The 24,002-nt window shown below is 48.7% G+C and overlaps 1 protein-coding gene across 1 annotated transcript; it reads left to right on the forward strand.

The window, feature by feature from the left end:
• The first annotated feature begins 3,066 nt into the window (after positions 1-3,066).
• Positions 3,067-22,487, forward strand: NEFH (neurofilament heavy). Its single transcript, XM_033135779.1, has 4 exons — positions 3,067-4,012; positions 14,217-14,416; positions 18,560-18,684; positions 19,838-22,487. Exons 1-4 carry the CDS (start codon positions 3,133-3,135, stop codon positions 21,513-21,515), a joined length of 2,883 nt encoding a protein of 960 aa, XP_032991670.1. The 5' UTR covers positions 3,067-3,132; the 3' UTR covers positions 21,516-22,487.
• The last annotated feature ends 1,515 nt before the right edge of the window (positions 22,488-24,002 follow it).

A 24,002-nucleotide genomic window follows, 5' to 3' on the forward strand; every position in this document is an offset into this window, starting at 1 on the left:
CCAGATGTTTTGGGACTACAACTCCCATCAACCCTGACCACTGTTCCTGTTAGCTAGGGATGATGGGAGTTGTAGTCCCAAAACATCTGGAGGGCTGAGTTTGCCTATGCCTGGAGTAAACTCTACAGAAATCCAGAGTGGAGTTCCTATGACGGTTCTTCTATGCCTCCTGCCAACTCCTGCAACCAAGCTGGTGCCAAACGTACTGCTCTGCTTTCCTTTGGACCACATCAGCCAGGCCGAGAGGGGAGTCTTGTTGTCTGAGCAGCCCAAGGACCTCCATACACACTGCCCAGGTTTGCAACCCAGGGAGGTCACTTTGATGCTGCTATCACAGCTGCTTGATTCCCTCTGCCCTGAGGCACACTCCATTGTCTCTTGAGACAGACGGATGCCAACAATTCTTATACAGTGGTACCTCTAGTTACGAACTTACCGGTAATTCGTCCTGGAGGTCCCTTCTTAACTTGAAACTGTTCTGAACTAGAGGCGTGCTTTCGCTAATGGGGCCTCTTGCTGCTGCTGCGCCACTGGCACACGGTTTCCATTCTCATCCTAGGGCAAAGTTCTCAACTCGAGGTACCACTGTATCCCACCTTTTTCTCCTAGGACAGGGGTCCGCAATCTTTTTCAGCCATGGGCCGGTCCACCGTCCCTCAGACCATGTGGTGGGTTGGACTATATTTTGAAAAAAATAATAATGAACGAATTCCTATGCCCCACAAATAACCCAGAGATGCATTTTAAATAAAAGGACACATTCTACTCATGTAAAAACATGCTGATTCCTGGACCATCCATGGGCCAGATTGAGAAGACGATTGGGTGCAGGCCTTAGGTTGCCTGCCCCTGTCCCAGGAGCTGAAGGCTATATCCACGGTTCTCCCCCTCCTCACTGAATCCCCCCCAACAACCCTGTGAGGTAGGTTAGGCTGAGAGACAGTGACTGGCCACCAAGGTCAATCAGTGAGCTTCATAGCCAAGTGGGGATTTGAGTAAGCCCCAATCTCCCAGGTCCTAGTCCAACACTCTTCTCCAGCCCTCACTTTAAATCAGGGGTGAAGAACCAAAGTCTCAGGTGTGGGAGGGGGCAAATGCAGCCCTCCAAGCCTATAGTACACGCTTCCTCAACCTCAGCCCTCCAGATGTTTTTAAGACTACAATTCCCATCATCCCTGACCACTGGTCCTGCTAGCTAGGGATCATGGGAGTTGTAGGCCAAAAACATCTGGAGGGCTGAGGTTGAGGAAGCCTGCTCTGGTATCTGGCCCTTGGGACTTTCCTCAGGCCACGCCCTCCCTATGCCACGCCCCTCGCTGACTCTGCTCCATCCCCCTCCCCTTGCACTTTCACCCCTCTGGGTTGTGCCACTTCTGGCTTCCTTGGGTGGAGAAAGACTCTGGGTACAAACTTCTGAAATGTGCCTGGCTTAACTGTAGCCTAGGATACCGTCGCATCCGTTACTCCGCCCACTTTTGCCTCTAGTCACGCCCCCATTGATATGCAGCCCCTGAAGGTTGCTCATGAAGGAATTTGTAGGCGTGAGCCCCTTTTAAGTAAAATTAACCACCACATACTTCCAATGGAAGGAGACACGAGACCTTTCATACAATTAAACCATCACATACCTAAGCAGGAGGGATATGTGAGCCCCAGAACCTCTTAACAATGAAATGTGGGTGTAATTAATTGGTTCATTTGTTCTGATTACAGGTTATAAAATACAATGAATGCTGTAAAGGAAAAATTTGTATGATACAGTAGCTCGAATATTATATTAAACAGAAGATGGTTAATCCTATTTGTAATATATTGTGCTTTAAAGAAATGTAACCTGAATCCTGAAATATTGTTTAGTGGGTTAATTTATATTTTTACTTTCAGCAATATTACCAGTTTGGTATGGGATTTTTTTTTAAAGTGTCAGAATCTGGAGAAAGAAAAATAAATCAATAAAACCATCATACACCTTGAGTTGGGGGAGGGGGAGACATGAGCCCCAGAACCTTTTCAATTACACTAAACCATCATGTGCTGTACCTCAAGTTGGGGGCTCCCGAACCCCAGTCCCAGATCCTTTCAAACAATTAAACTATCATTTCAAACAATTAAGCTACCATATATCTCAGGATGGGAGGTGTAGGAAAGACGTGAACTCCGGGACCTCTTTATTTTTTTATTAAATTGTTTTATTACAAAATAAAAAAGAAAAGAAAAAAGAGCAAACAATACATTACACTGTACACAATACCATAAGCAAACATATTATATTATATACATATTTACCACAATAGATTCTAAAACGAAGATAGATAAAGACAAAGAGGTGAATAAGAGAAGAGAGAATTTGAATAGAAAGACGTATAATATAAAAAGAAAGAGAAAAAAGAGTAGAAAGGGAAGAAAGAGAAAGAAAATAAAAAGATAGAATGATTGACAAAATACTTCTCTTCACCAAACACATTACCGTGTTCTTGCTTCAGACACTGCAATATATGGATCTTATTTTAAAAGTTAATAAACGACTTCCACCGCTTTCCCGCACAGCTCTTAGTTGTCTTATTAGAAAATGCACCTGTCATTCATTCATTAATTACCTTTCCTTAAATTCTTTCATGGTCTCTCAATTTTTGGGTTCTTTATATTCTTCATATGAATATGTGCAGCTCCGGGACCTCTTAAACAATACCGCCGCCCCCCCAAAAAACAATTTATCTCACGTTAGGGGCAAGACATAATTTGATCCCCGGAACATCTTTACAAACGAGGAACCCTTCTCCGTAAGTGTCTCAGGTTAGGAAGGCTGGGTACGACTTTGAGCCCCGGTACCTACTGAAAAGCTCTGCAGAGTTTCCCTTTGGCAGGAGGGGGTGGGATGCGGGCATAGGTATATGTGTGAGAGAGGGGGGAGGGGGGAAGAAGCCGTTTCATCTCCTCCTCTACCACCCCATCTCTTTCTCCCTCCCTCCCTCCCTCCCTCCCTCCCTCCCTCCCTCCCTGCTCGCTGAAGGGGCGGCCCCGGGATGCTCGGCGGCCGGCGTGCGGTATAAAAGAACAGCGGCGCTCCCTTCTGCCGCAGTGGCCTCTCTGGCGTGTCGCTCCGACGGCAGCGACGCCCTCCCCGCCACCACCATGATGAGCTACGGCATGGACACGCTTTACAGCGGCCCCTCGTACCGCAAGGAGCCCGGCTTCGGCGGCGGGCGCTACTCGACGGCAGCCGCGCGCTCCGCAGGCGGCAGCGGCTCGTTGGCGTCGAGCGGCTTCCACTCGCAGTCGTGGTCGCGGGGCTCGGCGGTCTCCAGCTACCGGCGTCTGGGGGCGTCGTCGGCGTCCGGGGCCGCGGGCGTCTTGAGCCAGCTTGGCTCGTCGACTGAGAGCCTGGAGTCGTCGCTGAATGGCGACCTGCGCGGGCGCAACGAGAAGGAGGTGCTGCAGGCGCTCAACGACCGCTTCGCCGGCTACATCGACAAGGTGCGGGCGCTGGAGGAGCAGAACCGGCAGCTGGAGGCCGAGGCGGCGGCGCTGCGGCAGCAGCAGGCCGGGCGCTCAGCCATCGGGGAGCTGTACGAGCGTGAGATCCGCGACATGCGCGGCACGCTGGTGGTGCTGAGCGCCGAGAAGGGGCAGCTGCAGCTGGAGCAGGAGCACCTGGAAGAGGATATTGCGCACCTCAAGCAGCGCCTGGACGACGAGAGCCGGCAGCGCGAAGAGGTGGAGGCGGCCATCCGGGCGCTGGGCAAGTTCGCCGACGACTCTCAGCTAGCCAAGGGCGAACTGGAGAAGAAGCTGCAGGCGCTGCGCGAGGAGAGCCTTTTCCTGCGCCGCAGCCACGACGACGAGGTGGCCGAGCTGCTGCTCCAGATCCAAGGCAGCAGCGCCCTCCAGGTGGCCATCGAGGCTCGCGACGCCGCAGCCCGCTCCGACGTCACCTCTGCACTCAAGGAGATCCGCGCCCAGCTCGAAGGACACACCGTCAAAAGCTCCATCCAGTCCGAGGAGTGGTTCCGAGGTGAGACTATAGACGGGGCGGGCTATCCCGGAAAGGAGGAGGGGGTGTCAGGGAGCCCCCCGAAGGTGGGATAAGAGAGCTGCGCGGGAGGGGTGCAGCTTTGTCCAAAGGAGGGAGGGGGAGGCAACCCTTCCAGGGACATGGAGAGGGCCGTCGGGGAACCACTGGAGGGCCCCCGGTAGCTGGGCTGGGCGGGGGCAGCGGCTTTGTCCAAAGGAAGGAGAGGGAACCGCCCCAGGAATAAGAAGGAAGGAAGGAATGGGACGCCGGGGAGTCACCCGAGAGCCGGCAGGGAAGTAGGACTGCGGGGGGGGGGGAGGCACCTTAGTCTAAAGGCGGTCGGTCGGAGAACCATCCTGCAGTTAGGAAGGAAGGCGTGCCGGAGAACCACCTCAGATGCAGCAGACGGAGAAAGTGCTGTCTCCTAGCAGCCACTTCATCAAAGGAGCGGCGAGGATTGGAAAGGGGTGTCCCCCCCGCTTCGTAATCCAATAGTGGACCCAGCCCCCCCCCCCCGCAACTATTTGGAAGTTTCAAAGCTGGGAGCGCGCCTTCGTTGGGAAGGGTCAGCGGATGGGGGCTGGTGGGTTTCATTAAAGGTCCCCATTCTCCCCCGCCCGCAGATAGTAGGGAGCAAAGAACCAGATATGATTCATTCCTCCAGGACTATATTTTTCTGGCGATTATTTTAATAATATACCGCCTCGTTATAGTCAAACATAATAATATATAATCATAATTGCAAATTAAATAATTGGTCGTTGTGAGGCGTGAAAAGGAGCGCTTGTAAAATTATCTGCTCGTTTTTCTTCTTTTTGGATTAAGAGCCATTTCATCTTGAATACATTCAAGGGCAGGCTGCGAAAACTCGCTGTGAATCTTCACACACGAACACCCCCGCGGAAACCTCTATCTCTCTCTCCCCCCCCCCGCCCCTTCTAACATTCGCCTCCCTCCCCATCCTACCCCAAGGCAAGAGGGGAACAAGTCGCATGGAGCGGAGGAATTTCCAAATGTATTTTGGGGGGGGGGTTATACTCTGCGTGCCGGGGTGGGGAGTGGCATCCCTTGATAAGCCATTACTCTGCAAAAATGGAGACCTTCTCATGGAAGTCTCCACGCAAAGGAAGGCGTTGCAATGGGGGCGTGTCCCTATCTCAGTGTCGTCGCCCCCCCCACCCCCCAGTACGTCTAAATAGCTTCAACTGGGAAACCTATGATAGCAACACTCTTAGAGGTAAAGCGAAACTCTCCCCCTTCCACAAGAGAAGCAGACGAACCGCGTGGGATTGCTTGTATAACATAGGCCAATGCAGTGGACAGGAAGGGATACTTTGCGGGGGCGATGTGGGGGGAGAGTGGGGATACTGGCCATCGCCCTACCCCCAGCTGTTGAGTTGGGAGTGTGTTAGGGGAAGATGTCCTGCCTTGTGGGTCAGGCACACTAGCCTAGATAGAAAAAGATTAGGAAATGCGTTGGGAGGGAGAGAAATGTTGGGGGAAGGGGGTGGATTGTCTATTAAAGGAGTTGGGAGGTGGATGAAAGTCTCTCTTTCCAGATTCTATAGCGAGGGAAGGAAGACTCTAAAAGAGGCGGGGGGCGGGGAGAGAATGCATTCAGGGGCTCAGGGGGCAGTGGTGAACTTTGGGGATACCGGGACTGTGGGCGCGTTGCTCCATTGCACCAATGCGAGAGGGAGGGAAGGAGGGAGACAGACTGATTCAGCACTGTGGATAGCGGTGGAAAGAAAGTATTGCGCCGTCACTTAGGGGACAGAGGCGGATGTCCTTTCATTCATTTGCTGGGGGTGCAGTTTCTACAGGGGAAAAAAAGATGAATCCATGCCTCTCTTTGGTGCAAAAGGCGGCTACATCCCCCCCCGGGGGGGGGAGAGAACTGAATCTATCACCAGATCTATCAGTACTGCAGAGGTACCTAAGAAAAAGGGGCCGATCCGCCTTGCTGCAGAGAGTGGGGAGAGAAAATGGGGGGAGTAACTATGTGTGGGACGAGGTTGGAGGGGGCGGGAGACGACGCACGCCGTGTCTGGACGCCGAGCAGAGGGGCACGTGGCGCCGCTCCGCAGTCTCTGCTGAGTCAGTCCTCGCCTCCTGCAGTAACTTGAAGCCAAAGTCAGCTGCGCGCGGGGAGGGGGGGGGTTGTGGGGCGGAGGCGGCTGCCAGGCTGGCGCAGGGTGTCTGACTTCTCTTCTTACAGCCCCTCCCCTCCCCAGGGCCCCGATCCTCTCTCGCCGCCCCATTTCTCCTCCTCCTCTGGCCATTTCCCAGTTCCCATGGGATCCACCCACACACCTACCCATTGAAGCGAGAGAGGCGCGCTGAAGTGGAGGCGGGGCTGGGGCGCCCGGGAAAGGCTGGTAACGTCGGGATCGGATGCAGTTCCGGCGGTCCGTGCAAGCGCTCGCGCCTCCCAGTGAGTTAGGTGGGAGGGAACCTAAGCTGTTTTACACCGAGTCAGACCATTGGTCTGTGTAGCTCAGAGGCTACCCCGGAGATCCTGGGTGGGGACATTCCTAGCCCTACCTGGAGACGCCGAGGCTAGAACCTGGGACCTTCTGCATGCAAAGCAGATGCTTAACCTTTTTGCTACAACCTTTCCCCCCTAAACGGAGCCCTTTCGACTCCCAAACACGGGCCGATTTCAGGTACTGCAGCAAAAGCAAGTTCTCAGAACCAGCCGGATAGCTGGACAGCTCGAGTCGCGGTCTCTACTACCTAGCCGCTCTTTTCCTCTCCACGCGCCCCCTGGCCATGCTAACCCGCATTCAGGGCCCCCGAGGTGTGGCGGAATGACGCTGTCCAGGGTCCTGATCCAGCAATTTTTTCCCCAGGACTCTTGCTTTATCACGTTGACAGGCGCGGGGCAGAGGGCGGGCGCTGTCCGCGGTGCTGATTCTCCTTCTTTGTGCCGTTGTCGGCGGGGGTCCTGCGCCCGCTGTTCGATTGGTTGCACATCTATCTATCTATCTATCTATCTATCTATCTATCTATCTATCTATCTATCTATCTATCTATCTATCTATCTATCTATCTATCTATCTATCTATCTATCTATCTCTATCCCACCGTTTTCCCGCAAGGAGCTCAAGGTACCGTACATGGTGCTCCCCCTCTTCATTTGATCCGTGCAACAACCCTGTGAGGTAGGTTAGGCTGAGAGGCAGTGACTAGCCCAAGGTCACCCACTAAGTTCCATGGCTGAATGGCGATTTGAACCCTGGGTTCCCAGGACCTAGTCTTCACCACTTTAGACCGTGCAGTAGGGGTTCAATTGCTCTGTTCCTCACGAAGACTGGCTTAGAGTGTTATTAGTGGAGAGAGAGAGGCTCCGATCTCAGTGCCACAATTTATTCCTTTGATTGGTGAGGGGAGTCACATATAACTCCTCCCTAAATTTACCTTCTCATTCTTAGCATTGTAAGGGGAATCCGTGTTGCTGGAAATTAGCAGGAGGGACATACCTTTACTTCCTACAGATTGGGAAACCCCTGCTGTTGTTGCAGTCCAGCTTTAACTAAGTCACCCAGTGGCTGTCCAGCTCCCTTGTCTTTCCTTAGCTATTCCTGTTTGGTAACCACCAGCTCTACCCTCCTCCTTTCATAAAGGCTAGCAGAAGCCTGGAGAGCGGCTGCAGGAATGTGAGCCAAATATCTAAGCTGGTTTTCCCACAGGCATCTGGGTGGCAGCTGTGAGAACAAGATAGTGGACTGGATGGGCCATTAGCCTGCTCCAATTGTCAAACTCTGTTTATGTTATTGTGAGAAATTGAAAAGCCTGGCTTATGGTGGCACCAGGTTATTATTATTTATTAAACTAAATGTTTCATATAGTACTTTCATTGTGCAAAAAGCAGCACATCTCTTTCCCTTTCTTTGGGGGTGCGGACTGCAACACACACACCCCAGCTTCTAGAATTACCGTATCTGTCCCACAAGTCCTTTTTTAAAGTATGTTGCTTGACAGCTCTTCAGCATGCCTGCATTGTGAAAATGGCACAGGCTTAACAGTGAGTGGGATGTGACCTAATGGCTCTATTATAGTTCTGTCAGGCAGGTTCCTGTACTGAGAGGTGGCTTCAGATGAGATTGTCAGGTTGGCCCCGCAAAAGCAGTTTGATCTGCCTAAAGAGAACCACCCACGGAAAGTAATTGAGATGCACACCTGAAGGTCACTTAATGCAGACAGGTCAATTTTAACACACACACACACACACACACACACACACACACACGACAAGGTGCTAAAAGGACGGTTCTTCTCCCCAATGTCCCATTGTATTTTCATTTGTAGGGGCTTTTTGAGTCCATTTTCACTACTGATTTTGGCTCCTGCGGTTATTCTAGATGAAACCACCCAGACATCGTAACATATTGCCACTTCTTTAATTTCCCAATGGAGTAGTTAGTGATGGTCACTAAGCGAAAATGCCACCACCCACATACAAGAGGCAGGTTATTGGCAAATGTGGGGGAGATACAAGGCTTGCAGGAGTAAAAAAAAGGGAAGGGGAAAGAAAAGAAAAGAAAGGAAAGGAAACAGGTCATGAAGTCCCCCAAATGCAGGTGGGGGACTTTTTGATCACGTGCAGATAGTTTGTGGGAGGTATTATTATGGCTATGTTTATTTAATTTATTCATATCTCAACTTTTTACAAAAAAAAAACATTGCAACCTTTTAAAACATTATTTAAAAAAAACACAGTAATAAGAACAAACCGGCTAAAAGCAATAATTAATATACACCAGAACAGATTTAGAACCTGCAGTTAAGATACATTTCCCTCTGACCGTAGCCCAATGATCAGCATTGTCTGCACCTTAGTTTTCAAAGGCGTGTCTGAATAAGGTCTTAGGCTGTCAGCAGAAATATAACAAAGAGGAAGCCAGTCTAACCTCTCCTTGGGAAGAAATGCTACAGCGTGGGAGCAGCTGCAGAAGGGGCTCTCGTGGATAACCACGTGCCGTGATTCTGATGGGATTGAGAGAAGTTCTAATTTGGCAGCACAACTGCAATAGTGACTGGTGGTCCAGGCTTCCTGTCCTTGATCCCACAGTTGTAATGCTCTCTCCCCAAAGAACCCTGTGGCCTCAGAGGCCTTTCCCCAACAAGAATGGCTGCCTGCAGGCCCAGACATCACCAAGGCCAGCCCATCCGGCAAAGTGTGTGTCAAGGTTGTTGAGACCAGCTCTCCCTTTCTGAGGGTTGTGTGAGCTTTGAAGGTGTAGATCAGTCAGGGCAACTGTCAGCTAATCTGTGTCTTCTAAGGCTGTCACTCCTCAGACACCATACAGTCTCTCCACCAAGAAGGGGAGAGATTTGAAGACTCTCCCTCTCCCTCCCCCCCACTCTCCCTCTCTCTCTCTCACACACACCCCATTGTCTTCTGAGGCTCTTTGTGCTCCCTCTAATACTGAGTTCAGGTGGTTGAGTGCTGACAGGATTTGAGCTCAAATTTGGCCAATGAGAAAGATTTATAAGCATGCTTTGGTGAATCCTTAAGTCCGCAGTAGTACAAAATACTTGCAGGAAAATTAAATTAGGGGACTCTCTCCCCCCCCCCAAAGCCCCCAACAACCAGCAGCCAAAACCAGCAGCCCCAGGAACTATGGAATAATGAATGCCAATTGGTGATGGAACAGGCAGAAAATCAGGAAAGAGGGGCAGGGGAGAGAATAACTGGTTTGCTTGAGCCTTTTAGAGTAGCGCAGGCTGGAAATCAGAAAAGGAGCACTCTTAACAAAGGGTGGGGAGACACTGCAAAATTTTGTTGTGGATCCTACGATGAAGAGCTCAGTTGTGTATGCAGATGGTTTGAACAAACGTCTCAAGCAGCAGCATGGGCTGTGCTCTGGGTCAGAGGGAGGTGGGGCCGGGGGTTGATTCTGCCACTCTAGAAAGGCTGATCCTTTTCCTTGCTTGGAGAGACTGAGCACCATCACCTCCAAACCAGAATGTGCCCTCCTCAGCACCAACTGTTTAAATCATAATTCTTATGCAGTTCTTAAAAGACCAGGTGTTTTGCAATATTAGCGTTCATCTGCACACTAACCCTGCGAGGTAGGTCATCATCACCCACATTCTATAAATGGGGCTCTGGGGAGGCAGGCACAGGAGCTAGATCCTAAGCACAGCCTTATTTTCATATATATATATATATATAATTTTTATTGGTTTTTGCACATGTTTTCCAAACATAACATCCCATCTTATACAATATAACAAACCTTTGGCTATCACAGCCTAGGACTAATGGTTTTCTAACTTTCTTTCTGATTTTGGATTTTATTTTAATAGTTAAAATCCAAATCCTAAATAAACTCCTTCTTAGTCCATTTTTTGCAATAATTCATATAGTTCTCCTTACAAAACTTCTTGCAACCCTACAAAGCACAGCCTTATTTTCAAGATGCAGGAAAATCTGTTAGTCTGTGTTAGTTTCCATTGCCCAGGATCCGTTCATTGATGGCCATGAAGACATAGGTGTTTCCGTCTCTTCACCCTTCATTTCTGATATCACGTAAACCAAGCAGCCTTTTTCTGACCCACCTCATCTATTTTTTTGCTCTTCCTACCCACTGTTTGCCCATATCATTTTTCTGTGGTTCCCTAGCTGGAAATGATCCTGGGGAAAGCTTATTCTACGGCGGCCATAGCTCAGTGGGGAACAGTCCTAGCTCAGTTGTAGAGCATCTGCTTTGCATGCAGAAGGTCCCAGGTTCAATCCCCGGCATCCCCAAGTGGTTTTAGAAAGGACTCCTGTCTGAAGCCCTGGAGAGCTGCTGCCGGCCAGTGCAGACAATACTGAAGTAGACGGACCAACAGTTGGGCTCAGTATTAAGCAGTTTCTTATGTTCCTCTATGTATTCAGAGGTTAACTGCCTTTGAATGCAGAGCTGCCCTGAGCAATCGTGTCTTATTTCCCAGCCACTGGTGTGTGTGGAGGCATCTTGCATTTATCTCAATCCCTTTAAAAATATTCCTAAATCAGAAGCCGTTATCCTGCCTTCTGGAGAGGAGTGTCATATGTTAACTACACATTAGAGAGGCAGTGTGGTTCAGTGGTTAAAGTGCCAGACTTAGGACCTGGCTGGGAGGCCAGGGCTCAAATTCTCACCCAGCCATGAAGCTCACTGGGTGGAACTTGGGGGACAATCACTGCTTCTCAACTTATCCCACACCCACAGGGTTCTTGCGGTGATTAAATGAGGAGGGGAAGAATACCATGCACGCCACTTTGAGCTCCTTTGAGAAAAAAAGTGCAATAAATAAAATAAAATAAAATAAATACATATTTATGCACCAGGGAGAATACAGCATTCGTTTAGGCTCCATTCCACTTGCCACCTTTGGTGCTGCTGATCCTCTCTGGAGAATCGGAAGTACAAAGACATTAAGGTTTGTTTTTCAGGATGCTGCAGTCAGCAATATGTGAATGCCGCAGGAGCCCTTCTCAAAGGGACAAATGATGTGTGAGCAGAGGTCAGAATTGCTCACAGCTACTTAATAGTAGCATTCAACTGATTTGGGTTTTGTTTATTAAGTTGCGTTTTTTTCTTTTTCTTTTTTAATTTTAGCAGATCATTAATGAACCCAATTAAAAGGGAAAACCCTTCGCCATCGTCATCGCAGCACAGGTGACTGGGAAGCAGAGAGAGAAAAAGGGGTTCACATTCATTCTCTGCATCCATCTGCTTGCATATGTGGCAAGAAGGCAGTAACGCGGAGTATTATCCCTCCACAGGATGCCACCTGAAAATCCACATTCCCCTCCCCTCCCCTTGCATCTGGGAGCTATGAAACCCCTGCTGAACCTAGTGGATGATCAGGATCAAACCCTCCTTTATATCCAAGGCTGTATCCCATAGCTTCCGATGCTGCAAACACACAGCAAGCCGACAGCTTAAATAATATAAAACACAGACAATAAGTATAAAAATCAGTTTTGTGGTTTTTTTTTGTAGAGGGCATATTGAGGCAAGACTTATACTGTTCATTTGGGAGCAAGATTCACTTTTAAACCTGAACAGCTTTAAACGAGTGCAAAACCAGTGTATTGTATTTATTAAAAAAAAAACCCGTTAAGAATGTTTTAATAATGCACAGTTCATTCCCCCCCCCGGAACTTGCCTAGTTCCGGATGATGATGCTGAATCATGTTGCAGATCCCAGCAGAGGGGGCTGGGCTGCCCTTTCGTCTCAGGAAGCGAAGTGATGCAGGCTTGGAGGATCCCATCAGGAGCTGGACAGTCTTCTTAAGCCTGTTATCCTCCTCTCTTTCCCCCATCTCTCCGCAACTGTGCTAGCTAGGGCTGATGGGGATTGTAGTCCAAAAGAACTGGAAGAGGTTGGGGCAAGCGGGCCGGCATTGCAGTGGTGGGCGTGGCCAGAGGCAAAAGTGGGCGGGGCAATAGGCTTCACAGCCGCCTGAGTACCTCAGGCTACATTTAAGCCATGCGCAATTCAGAGCTTTCTACAGGTATCTCTCTCTAGCCAGGGAAATAAGAGGCACGATCACAAGAACACAAGTGGCCCATCTAATCCAGCATCCTGTTCTCAGTGGCCACCCAGGTGCCCTAAAGGGAAGCCCAGAAGCAGGACCCCAGAAAAAGAGCCTTCTCCCCTTCTGTGGTTTCCAGGAACTGGTGTTCAGGAGCATTACTGCCCTCCAACCAGTGCCGGATTTACGTATAACAGGGGTCAGCAACCTTTTTCAGCTGTGGGCCGACTATATGGAGCTTGCAGAAATGACCGGGAGACTCCGTGACCAGAGAGACGACGCGGTGGAGAAAGAATGGGGAAATTTTAAATTGTATTTAAAAGACCATTGTATGATTGAAAATTAGATATAATCTGAGGATAAGATAGGTTGTAGAGCTGAAGATAGTAGATTTAGTTATAAGATGATAAGGGTTAAGATAAGATATAAATTTAATTAATTAGACAATGATATAATATAAGTTAAGAGATAGGAGATATTAATGGATTAGTTGTTGTTAGAAAATAGAATAGAATTACAAGATTTTGGAAGTTACAAAAAAGGTATTCATAAGGGACGCAGGAGGAGGAGACAGGAGGAAGTCCCACTAAGATGTGAGGAAGTATCATCATTTTTTAAGAAAAGCAATAAGTTGTTGTTCTTTTTCAGCTGTGGGCCAGTCCATCATCCCTCAGACCATGTGGTGGGCTGGACTACTACTACGAATTCCTATGCCCCACAAATAACCCAGAGATGCATTTTAAATAAAAGGACACATTCTACTCACGTAAAAACACGCTGATTCCTGGACTGTCCATGGCCAGATTTAGAAGGCGATTGGTCCGTATCCGGCCCCTGGGCCTTAGGCTGCCTACCCCCTGATGTCTAAGCTAAACAAGCTATAGCTTAGGGCCCCACCCTCTTGGCCCCCCCAAAAAAAAATTAAAGGGGAAAAAACCCTGGATGTACATTTCCAAAATATAAGATAAAAAACAAATAAAATAAAACCTACATACAGCAACAGTGTTTTGTGTTGTGTAGGCTCCTATGATGTAAGTAATGGGCCCCGCCTGCTAGCCTGCTCCCTAAAATATCACTGGTTTGCTCATTTCTATATATAGGGTGCCTACATTCTGCATGGACTGGTTGCATGGCGACATGCGCAAATGGCTTAGGTCCATAAATTACCATATAGCATATATTCAACGCAAAAAACAGCGACAATTTGTTGTTGACAAAGGACAGCTGGACATATAAAGGGCCCCGTTACCTTCAGTAGCTTAGGGCCTCATCAAACCTAAATCCGGCCTTGCCTCCAACCATGAAGGCAAAGTGCAGCCATCATGTCTGCCAGCCTCAGTGATTAGCTTGGTCCTCAATGAATTAGTCCAGACCATGAATTTGTCCAATCACATTTCAGGGGCACATTCCAGTCTGGCAAAATCACTAAGTAAGGGGATAGCAGAGAGCCTGTCACTGAGGTCTGTAACATGGGAAAGGGCACAGCATGTGGAGAGTCCCAAAGGCAATATCGAGAGTCCCTGGGGGCCGCATTTGGCCCCTGGGACTGGAGTTCTGCACCTGTTTTAGACCGTTGCAGATGGAGTAGGATTGTCCTGTACTCTGCAATCTTTCCTAGACGATATATTTTGGCATGTTTTGCAACTGGATGGATGCCGTTTCTCCTTTCCCTTCCCCACATTACAGTGAGGTTGGACAAGCTGTCAGAAGCCGCCAAGGTGAATACCGATGCCATCCGTACAGCACAGGAGGAGATTTCCGAATACCGCCATCAGCTGCAGTCCAAAACCACCGAGCTCGAAGCTCTCAAGGGGATGAAGGAATCCCTGGAGAGGCAGAGGGCCGACATCGAAGACCGCCATCATGTTGATGTCCTCTCCTATCAGGTAATGTGTGGGCCAATGGCAGCTGCCTACTACAGACTTCCCCAACCAGGTGCTCTTCAAATATCAGGTCTCATCAGCCCCCTATGTGGCACAGCCAATGGGGAGGAAGGATGGAGCCATAGTCCAGTGACATTTGGGTTCCCCACCTGGATTTAAATCCACCAGTCTTAATAACCCAAGGGTAGCCCAGGATAAGCCAAGCTCTCTTAGGCTGAAAACAGATGAGAATGTTTAAGAAAAGAAGTGTTGAAGCTTCTCCCACTGACAGCACTGAAAGAAGATCTAACTACCACCCTTATCAACCTCTGTCTGTAGATTGAAGAGGGTGCCATCTTGCCTTTTGCCCCACACAGAAAAATGGGTAATAGTCAATGGCAGTCCTACTCAGAGCAGACCAGTTGGAGTTAATAGGCATGGGTAACTTTGGCTTGCTACCAACATGAGTTTGATCAAACTGCAGGGGGCAGTGGAAGACAGGAGTGCCTGGCGTGCTCTGGCCCATAGGGTCACGAACCGTTGGACATGACTAAATAACAACAACAATAAGTTTGGTTTGATAATTTCAATGGATCTACTCTGAGTAGGGCATAGGTGTAGTTTATTAAGAACTCTTAGCACCCTTAGGAGTCCCCTGTTTCCTTCTCGGAACTGCAGTTTCTCAAGCGATTTAACAATTAATCCCTCTTCGCAGGGAACTCTGGGAATTGTTGCTCTGAGAGTGGAATGGGGGTCTCTACCAGCACTCTTAACAAACGACATTTCCCAAGATTCTTTGGGTGAAGCCGTGACTGTATAAAGTGGTAAAATACTGCATTGTAGTCTAGATGAGACCTGGCATACAGCTATTTAAAAAAAAAAACAGACCTTAGGTGGATCTACACACAGGGGGAAAACACTATGAAAAAGTTAAAATTGTTATAAAAGAAGAAAAAAAACACTATGTAAAAATCGCATAGAATTTTGTTTTGCTCTCTGGCGCCATCTCGTGTTGCATGTTTATAACACATTCAAAACGTTGGTGGGTTTTTTGTTTTTGTTTTACTAATGTAGCTGAGTCCCTTGTCTGGTTGGCTTGAAGACAACCCCCTCCCTTATACACACATGCAGATAAACACCAAACAAACAATGCTCCCCAAAGCAACCTTATTATTAGTGGTGTTTTGTTGATGTTCCTAACCTGGACAGCTTGCGGATCCTAGAATATGTTCCCATAACCTTTTGCAAGAGACTCAGGTTCTTTGACTTGGAAAAGCCAAAAAGCTAGAATATGGCTGCTCTAGAAGAGAATGGAAAGCCAGATGCTTTACTCTCAGGTAGTGGTCCAGGGCAAGAAGTACATTTTGCCTATACAGTATGCACAGCCCTCCCTCACCTTCTCCCAAGTGGGCAAGCTTCCTAACAATGCTGGCACAATTTAGCAGTTCTGTGCTGTCATGGGAGAGAGAAGCTGTAAATGTCACTTGTATAGATATGCCCCTTCAACATACTACATTGCTGTGTGTCTGATCATTCTGCAGTCAATGGAAATCAGCCTCTCCTTGCCCTGCTGAGCCCATTTCCTTATTGCTATTTTTGTTTGGATTTACAGTATTGCATTTGTACCCCACCTTTCCTCCAAGGAACGGAGTGAGATGTATATATGGCTCTTCCCCCTACTCACAACAGTCCTGTGAGGTTGGTCAGGCTGAGAGGGGTTGACCTGGCCCAAGGACACCCTGTCAGTTTTCTCGTGGACCCTGCTCTCCCAGGTCCTAGTCCAACACTCTAACCACTACACCACACTGCCAAGAAGTGGCAGGTGCCCACCCTTAATGAGTTTTCAGTACTACAGGCTGCCACAGGATACTGATGATTGACATGTTGCTGTTAGTGCTTCTGCAGCAGTTTTTTTTTTAATCTGCCCTTGGTTTTCTATTATTTGTAATTGGTATTTGTGGTTTCAGTCCTTTTACTGCACTGGGATCACTTTTGTGGTGAAGGGTGGCTTAAAACTATCTTTAAATACCTTTAAATAATTAATAATCTCACACGCACGCACACACACAGAGAGAGAATATGTAAGAGTGAAATCTCTTTCTTCCCCTTACAACTTGAACATCTTTGACCTGGATGCAGTTCAAGTGGGACTGCAATGGTTTCGGTGCATGCTTAGCCCTCCCATTGAACTGAATGGGGCTTGAAAGTGCTTGGGTTTGGGCTAGATCAGACACCCCCAAACTGCAGCCCTCCAGATGTTTTGGCCTACAACTCCCATGATCCCTAGCTAACAGGACCAGTGGTCAGGGATTATGGGAATTGTAGTCCAAAACATCTGGAGGGCCGAAGTTTGGGGATGCCTGGGCTAGATCAAATGCAGGCAGATTTCAGGCTTCTGGGATCTACTTTGCTATTTACTGGAAGGCATCAGAGACTGGTTTATTAGTGCCAGGAGCAACCTCTGCCTGCCCTCAGCCAGCAGCCCACCACTGGCCTTCCTTCTTACGAGTCTAGTGACCCCGGCTGATTCCTCCTCTTTCGTCTCATTGTTGCCCCTAGTAGAACTCAGCAGGTAGGAGGACAGAGACAAAACTAAGAATTAGTTGCCTCTGCCTGCCATTGGCTCTAGCACCCCCTAGTGTTGGGCTCCCTGCCTTCTGCCCAAACGGCCCCAATGGGCACGAGCTGCCACTGGTAGAGGCGTGAGACACACCAATTGGAGCCTAGTCGAAAAGGCACACACTCCAATTGTAATATGATGATAACGATAACCAGTGCTTTTTTCTGGGAGGGACGCAGGGGTATGCATAGCCCTAAACATTTTGTGAATGTTTGCACTTCTGTCCATTTACTGTATTTATTTCCCCCGATTTGAACTATAAAATGGTGATTTTCTTAAGTCAAAATGAGAGTATCCCTAAACATTTTTTAATTTTAATTTTAATTTTTTAGGACAAAAGCACTGACAATAGCTACCTGCCCAACAGGTCACAATGTAAAATACACCATTAAAAACAGTTTAAAACAAATTGCAACCACAAGAAGAGGTTGGGTCCTAAAAATAAGACATCTCAAACATGAAAGGCTGGGATAGAGAGGTGTGCCTTCAGCATACAACAAAGATTGAATAATGTGATTGCCAGATACACCTGTGTGTGGAGGGGATTAGAAGTCCGGGGGTCCTTTACCTTTTTACCTTACCTAGAAGCCCAGGAATCCCTTTTGAGTATCTGCACACCGTTCTCCTAAAACTGAGGAACTTGGTGCCTTCAGGGTTCCTAAATGCTTACCTTTGGAGCATGAAGAGCAGCTCCTCCTCCGTGTTCTTCCTGCAGTCCTTCTCCAGAGTGACCCTAGGACCCCATCCTCAGGGGCTTTCCTCCCTTCACTCTGATTGGCTCCCATCAGCACAAAGAGCAAAACAACTTCATGCTGATTGGGCAGATCTAGGATGCTGGTGGCTACAAAAAATAGTACCGTACTTTTCCATGTATAAGGCAAGGTTTTTAAACTGTAAAATAATGTTAAAAGGGGGGGGTCGTCTTATACACAGATAGTGCATGGAGGGGACGGGTGAGTGGTTGCAGCCGTGAGCTGCAGCTTGTCAGCGACGATTTGGTGAGTGGTTGGTGGCTGTGACAAAGGCTGCTTGGATTGGCTGCCGCTGTGGGCGTGTGATTGCCAGCTGCTGTTGGCAATGTTGTCTGCAAGCGATTGTGATTGTTAGTGATTTTCTGCACTCCCCCCAAAAAAGCTCAACAAACTTGGGCAACCCCCCCCACAGAAGCTCAACAACTCTGGGCCATCTCCACCCATTTTCTTAAATTTGAGTCTCCCAAAATAGGGGGCGTCCTATACATGTGGGCGTGTTATACACCACCACCCTACACTGGGTCATCACTGTGGCCCTTCGGCATCAGTCACCTCACTCTCTGCCTAATGCAGGCACCCCCAAACTCAGCCCTCCAGATTTTTTGGGACTACAACTCCCATCATCCCTAGCTAACGAGACCAGTGGTCAGGGATGATGGGAATTGTAGTCCCAAAACATCTGGAGGGCCAAGTTTGGGGGTGCCTGGCTAGGGCCAGCTTCGACCCTGTGGTTCACTCATTGGCCACCTCTCGTTCTGAAGATGATCCACACCCTTCCCTGCCTCTCTTTCATAGGAGAGTATCGCACAGCTGGACAATGAGCTGAGGAATACCAAGTGGGAGATGGCCGCCCAGCTGAGGGAATACCAAGACTTGCTGAATGTCAAGATGGCTCTGGATATAGAGATTGCAGCTTACAGGTAGGTGTCGCTTCATATCCCTACTCTGAGAGGCTCACAGGCCTAAGCCCTTCCTCCTCCAGACACGGCATCTTTTCCTTTCATGCTGTCGTGCACAAACTCATCCCTGTGCCTGTCCAGCCTTGTTTTCTTCACCTCGCTCCTTCAATTCCACTTCTCCACAACTTGCTCTTTCCTTGGGTTTATTTATTTATTTTAATTTTAAAAAAATCATTTTAAAATGTATACCCCGCTTTTCACCATCTAGGTCTCATAGCGGCAGACAATGTTTTTTTTAATGTACAAGATTTAAAACATAAATGAAACCTCCAACATGTAAAAACTTCGGAAATTTATAAAGTCTCAGAAATTTAAACAAAAAAACACCGGAAATATTTTAAAACATCAGAGGAGCACTCAGGACACAAAAGCCTCCTGGAATAAAATGGTTTTAACCAGGCACCTGAAACTCAGCAGGGAGATGACCTATGCCTGACTTCTAGTGGGAGGGAGTTCCACAGAGTTGGGCCCACACAACCGAAGGTGCAACTTCTTGCTGAGGTGAGTTATGCTTCTGGTCCCTGGGAGACCACTAACATTGCTTCCCTGGGTGAGTTTTTAATTAAAACTGTGGACATAGATCTAGCCGTTATTTTCCATGCACTTTCCTGGCAATGAGGCCAAGGGAATAAATATGATTGACCAGCCAAAGTAAAACAAATGAATACTGGCCATCTTCACACCATACCCTCAAAGTGCTATAGTACCACTTTAAACATGGCTTCCCCCAAAGGATTCTGGGAGCAGTAGTTCAGTAAGGCTGCTGAGAGTTGTTAGGAGACCCTAATTCTCCTTCCCAGAGCTACAATTCTCAGAGTGGTTTAACAATCAATCCCTCTTGCCAGGGAACTCTGAGAATTGTAGCTCTGGGAGGGGAATATAGGGGTCTCCTAAGAACTCTCAGCACCCTTACTGAACTTCTGCTCCCAGAATCCTTTGGGGGAAGTCATGACTGTTTAAAGTGATATCATAGCGCTATAAATGTACAGTGTGAATGTGGCCATTGCTGTACGCCCTCCTGGTTTTCTGCATGGCGATTGGTACTTGCAGCCAATTGGTTTAGCAGACTCTGACTTCCTTTGATTTCTCCCACCCACCTTTTTTTTGGAAACAGGAAGCTCCTGGAAGGCGAGGAATGCCGCATGGGAGCTGGGCTGGGCCTCTTTCCTTTCCCTGAAGCCATCCCCAAAGCCCCCAGCATCTCCACCCACATCAAGGTCAAGAGCGAGGAGAAGATCAAAGTGGTGGAGAAGTCTGAGAAGGAGACGGTGATTGTGGAAGAGCAGACCGAGGAAGTTCAAGTAACTGAAGAAGTCACGGAGGAAGAGGGAGGTGAGAAAAAGGAAGAGGAGGAGGAGGAGGGAGAGGGAGAAGGAGAAGGAGAAGGAGAAGAGGAAGGAGAGGAGGGAGGAGAGGAAGAAGAAGGAGACACAAAAGAGGAAGAAGAACAGGGAGAATCTGAAGGAGGAGAGGGTGGTGAAGAAGAGGAGGGAGAGGCAAAAGAGAAGGAATCTCCATCAGCGGAAGAAGCTCCAGAAAAAGCACCAACACCTACAGAAAAAGAGGTCAAATCTCCAGACAAGATTCAGTTGCCACTGAAGGATGATGCCAAATCTCCAGCTCCCAAGTCTCCAGCTCCCAAATCTCCAGCATCCAAGTCTCCAGCTCCTAAGTCTCCAGCTCCCAAGTCTCCAGCTCCCAAGTCTCCAGCTCCCAAGTCTCCAGCTCCCAAGTCTCCAGCATCCAAGTCTCCGGCGGTTGCCTCCCCGACGCAAGAGGAATCCAAATCCCCGGCCAAAGCGAAGTCTCCAACAAAGGAAGAGGCCAAGGCTCAGGCAACAAAATCTCCTGAAAAGCCTGCATCCCCTACCAAAGAAGACTCCAAGTCTCCGGCAAAAGCTCCATCTCCCACCAAGGAGGAGGGCAAGTCTCCGGCAGCAAAATCTCTGGAGAAAGGGGTAACCCCAACAAAGGAGGAGTCCAAATCTCCAGGGAAGGTCAAATCCCCCACAAAGGAGGAGGTGAAGTCCCCAGAGAAAGCCAAGACCCCACCGAAGGCCAAGTCACCTGAGAAGGAGAAGCCCCCACCGAAGGAACCAGCCAAGCCACCTGCGAAGGAGTCCAAGGCCCCCGCAAAAGAGGAGGAGAAAGCTCAGGTGAAGCCAAAAGCAGAGGACAAGAAAGAGAGCAAGAAAGAAGAGGAGCCCACGAAGGAGAGCCCGGCCAAGGATGTACCAAAACAGGAAGCCAAGGTGGAGGAGAAGAAGGGGAAGGAGGACGACCAGAAGAAAGCCACCAAGCCGGAGCCACCTGCCCTGGAGAAGAAGGAGGAGGCACCTTCCAAGGCAGAGGATAAAGTGAAGGAAAAGGAGCCCACCAAAGCAGCAGCGAAGGCCAAGCCAGAGGCAGAGAAGGAAGAGGAGAAAGCCAGCAAGAAGGAGCCGGAGCCAAAGGCTCCAGCCAAAGAAGCGAAGGCCAAGGAGCCAAGCAAGCCGGCCGAGAAGGACGCAGAGAAACCAAAGGTGGAAGAGAAGAAAGAAGAACCCAAGAAGGAGAAAGCGGAGCCCAAGAAGGAGCCGGAGGAGAAGCCCAAAGCCGAAGCCAAGCCCAAAGAACCAGCCAAGGCGGAGGTCAAGGAGAACCCCAAGGCCGAGCCGGCAAAGGAGTCGGCCAAAGCCACCAAGCCCAAGGCTGAGAAAGTGGAGAAGTCGTCCAGCACAGACCCCAAAGACAGCAAAGCCGCAGAGAAGGTGGCCGCGGCAGAGGAGAAAGCGAAGAAGAGTGAGAAGTGAGAGGGCGGAAGCTGGAGGCACCCGGCGGATGTCGGAGGAGCTGTTCAAGAGCCCTCTCTGCCTCAGGACGGGCTCCTTTTTTTGGCCCTTTCCAAGGCTGGACCTTTTCTGCTTAGGCGAATGGTGACTCTCGCTCATTCGCTGAGGCATGGAGCTCATGTTAGCAATATGTTTATGTGAAAGAAAAATAAACAAGACACCCCAAATAAGCAATGAACCGAGCCGCCGCCACCCCCCAAAAAAGGTGGTTCAATAATGTTATGATAGCTTCCGTAGCAGAATGTGATATACGCAGAATGCCACATTTAAACACTTGAATTTATTTAAGAAGCGGGGAGTGGGAGGGGAGGGGAATATCCAGAGCAAAACTTGACTGCCCTTTTCAAATAAGTGCATTTATTTCCAAGTACGGGCAACGATGGGTCGAATGCAATAAATGAATGTACGCAGTTAGAGCTGGGATTTATGCTTTGGGAGATGTATAGTAGGCTAGAGAATTCCAAAATGATCTTTAAAAGAGAAAAAAAAATGCCTTGTCTTCATTTTCACACTGTCGAGAGCTTCATCCATAGCTGGTCTCAGGAGGAAAGTCATTCAGGGCGTGTTTTATACCGGAAACCTAAACGGGTTTCAAAACTGGTTCCATTGCTTCGGTTCCTCGTCTCCATTCTTAAGGGACCCTGGGAAATACAAGTTTACCATGGATACCGAAAAGGGATTTCTCAGCAGAATCCCTTTGCAGGAGAACAGCAGATCCCAATGTTTTCTGGGAGGGGGCCAGGCCGGCCAAAACCAGTTGAAAACCTGGCTTAGGTTTGACGTATAGATGTGCCCTCTGTCGTAAAAAAAAACCCAACCAAACCATGCACACACATGCACACACTCACCCACTTGAAAAAAGAAGTGCACTACAGCAAGTCAAACGTTCACTTCCAGTTGCTTCTGTGCAATAAAAGCAAACGAAAATGCTTACAATGAGCTGACTCTCTCCTCTCTGTTGTGGTCTCCTTTCTGGGGTGTCAAGAGGGAAGGTTTGGCAGGTGGGGCTCAGTGGTGAATGATGTGCTTTGCATGCAGAAGGTCCCTAACATCACCACTGAAAGGGATGAGGAAGTACCGTATATACTTGAGTATAAGCCTAGTTTTTCAGCACACTTTTTGTGCTTTAAAAGCTGCCCTCGGCTTATACTCAAGTCAACCATTCCTTAAGAAGTGTACAAGAACAGTGGTTCTTTACTCTCCCCAGGCAGCTTGTTCCATTCCTGAACTGCTCACATAAATGCAAACTTTAGACCCCAGAAGGCAGAAAGCCTATCAGTTAAGGAAGTATTAAAACCCCACAGGTGCTCACTTTCCCTGGCTCCTGCTTAAACAGGACAGGATCCCAGCCTTCTCTGTATAACACAAGGGAACATTGCGCTGTGGGTTAAACCACAGAGCCCTAGGGCTTGCTGATCAGAAGAATGGCGGTTCGAAACCCTGCGACGGGGTGAGCTCCACAGCAGCAAAGGAGGAAGAGGAAGGAGCAGCCCAAAGGGCTGCTTTGGGCTGCTCGTTCCTCCTCTACCACAGTGGCAAAGGTGAACCGGCTTATACTTGAGCCAATAAGCTTTCCCACATTTTTGTAGGGAAATTAGGTGCCTCGGCTTATATTTGGGTCGACTTATACTCGAGTATATACGGTAATGGCAAATATCCTGGGGAGTCAGAGTGAAATCCTGGGCTCTATGAGCAAATATTATTATTATTATTTTGTTATTTATACCCTGCCCATCTGGCTGGGTTTCCCCAGCCATTCTGGGTGGCTCCCAACAGAATTAAAAGCACAATAAAACATCAAACATTTAAAACTTCCCTAAACAGGGCTGCCTTCAGATGTCTTCTAAAAGTCAGATAGTTGTTTATTTCCTTGACATCTGGTGGGAGGGCGTTCCACAGGGCGGGCGCCACTACCGAGAAGGCCCTCTGCCTGGTTCCCTGTAACTTGGCTTCTCACAGCGAGGGAACCGCCAGAAGGCCCTCGGAGCTGGACCTCAGTATCTGGGCTGAATGTTGGGGGTGGAGACGCTCCTTCAGGTATACTGGACCGAATGCTCTGATCTCAGCTTCCTCTGTTCCTTTAACTAGGCTGTTAGAAACCCTGAGCATTAGGGACTGAGATGCACTTGCCTAGGCAGCTCATCCCAGTCTAAGGCTTCCAGGGTGGGGAGGGCCGTAACTCAGAGCAACTGGCTTGCATGCAGAAGGTCCCAAGGCAGCTGCTGCCAGTTAGCAAATACAAGATTGAGCTAGATGGACCAGATGCTGTATAAAGCAGCTTCCTGTGTTCCTGCATCTTAAGGGAAGGCCCAAAACTCAATGGCAGAGCATCTGCTTTTCATGCAGAAGGCTACTGGCCACAACCCTGTCCTGTGGCACTGAATTCTATGTGCTGAAAAAATACATTTATTCTCAACCAGCAGTGTAGAACATCTGTGCATGCAGAAG

This window comes from Lacerta agilis, chromosome 17 (assembly GCF_009819535.1).
Source record: "Lacerta agilis isolate rLacAgi1 chromosome 17, rLacAgi1.pri, whole genome shotgun sequence".
Classification (NCBI taxonomy): domain Eukaryota; kingdom Metazoa; phylum Chordata; class Lepidosauria; order Squamata; family Lacertidae; genus Lacerta; species Lacerta agilis.

Bases quoted from the DNA above. Each gene is read 5' to 3' on its own strand.
- NEFH (XM_033135779.1), top strand. From the start codon at position 3,133: ATGATGAGCTACGGCATGGACACGCTTTACAGCGGCCCCTCGTACCGC. The intron at 4,013-14,216 runs GTGAGACTATAG...CCCACATTACAG, and splicing joins GTCCGAGGAGTGGTTCCGAG to TGAGGTTGGACAAGCTGTCA. The intron at 18,685-19,837 runs GTAGGTGTCGCT...TTTTGGAAACAG, and splicing joins ATAGAGATTGCAGCTTACAG to GAAGCTCCTGGAAGGCGAGG.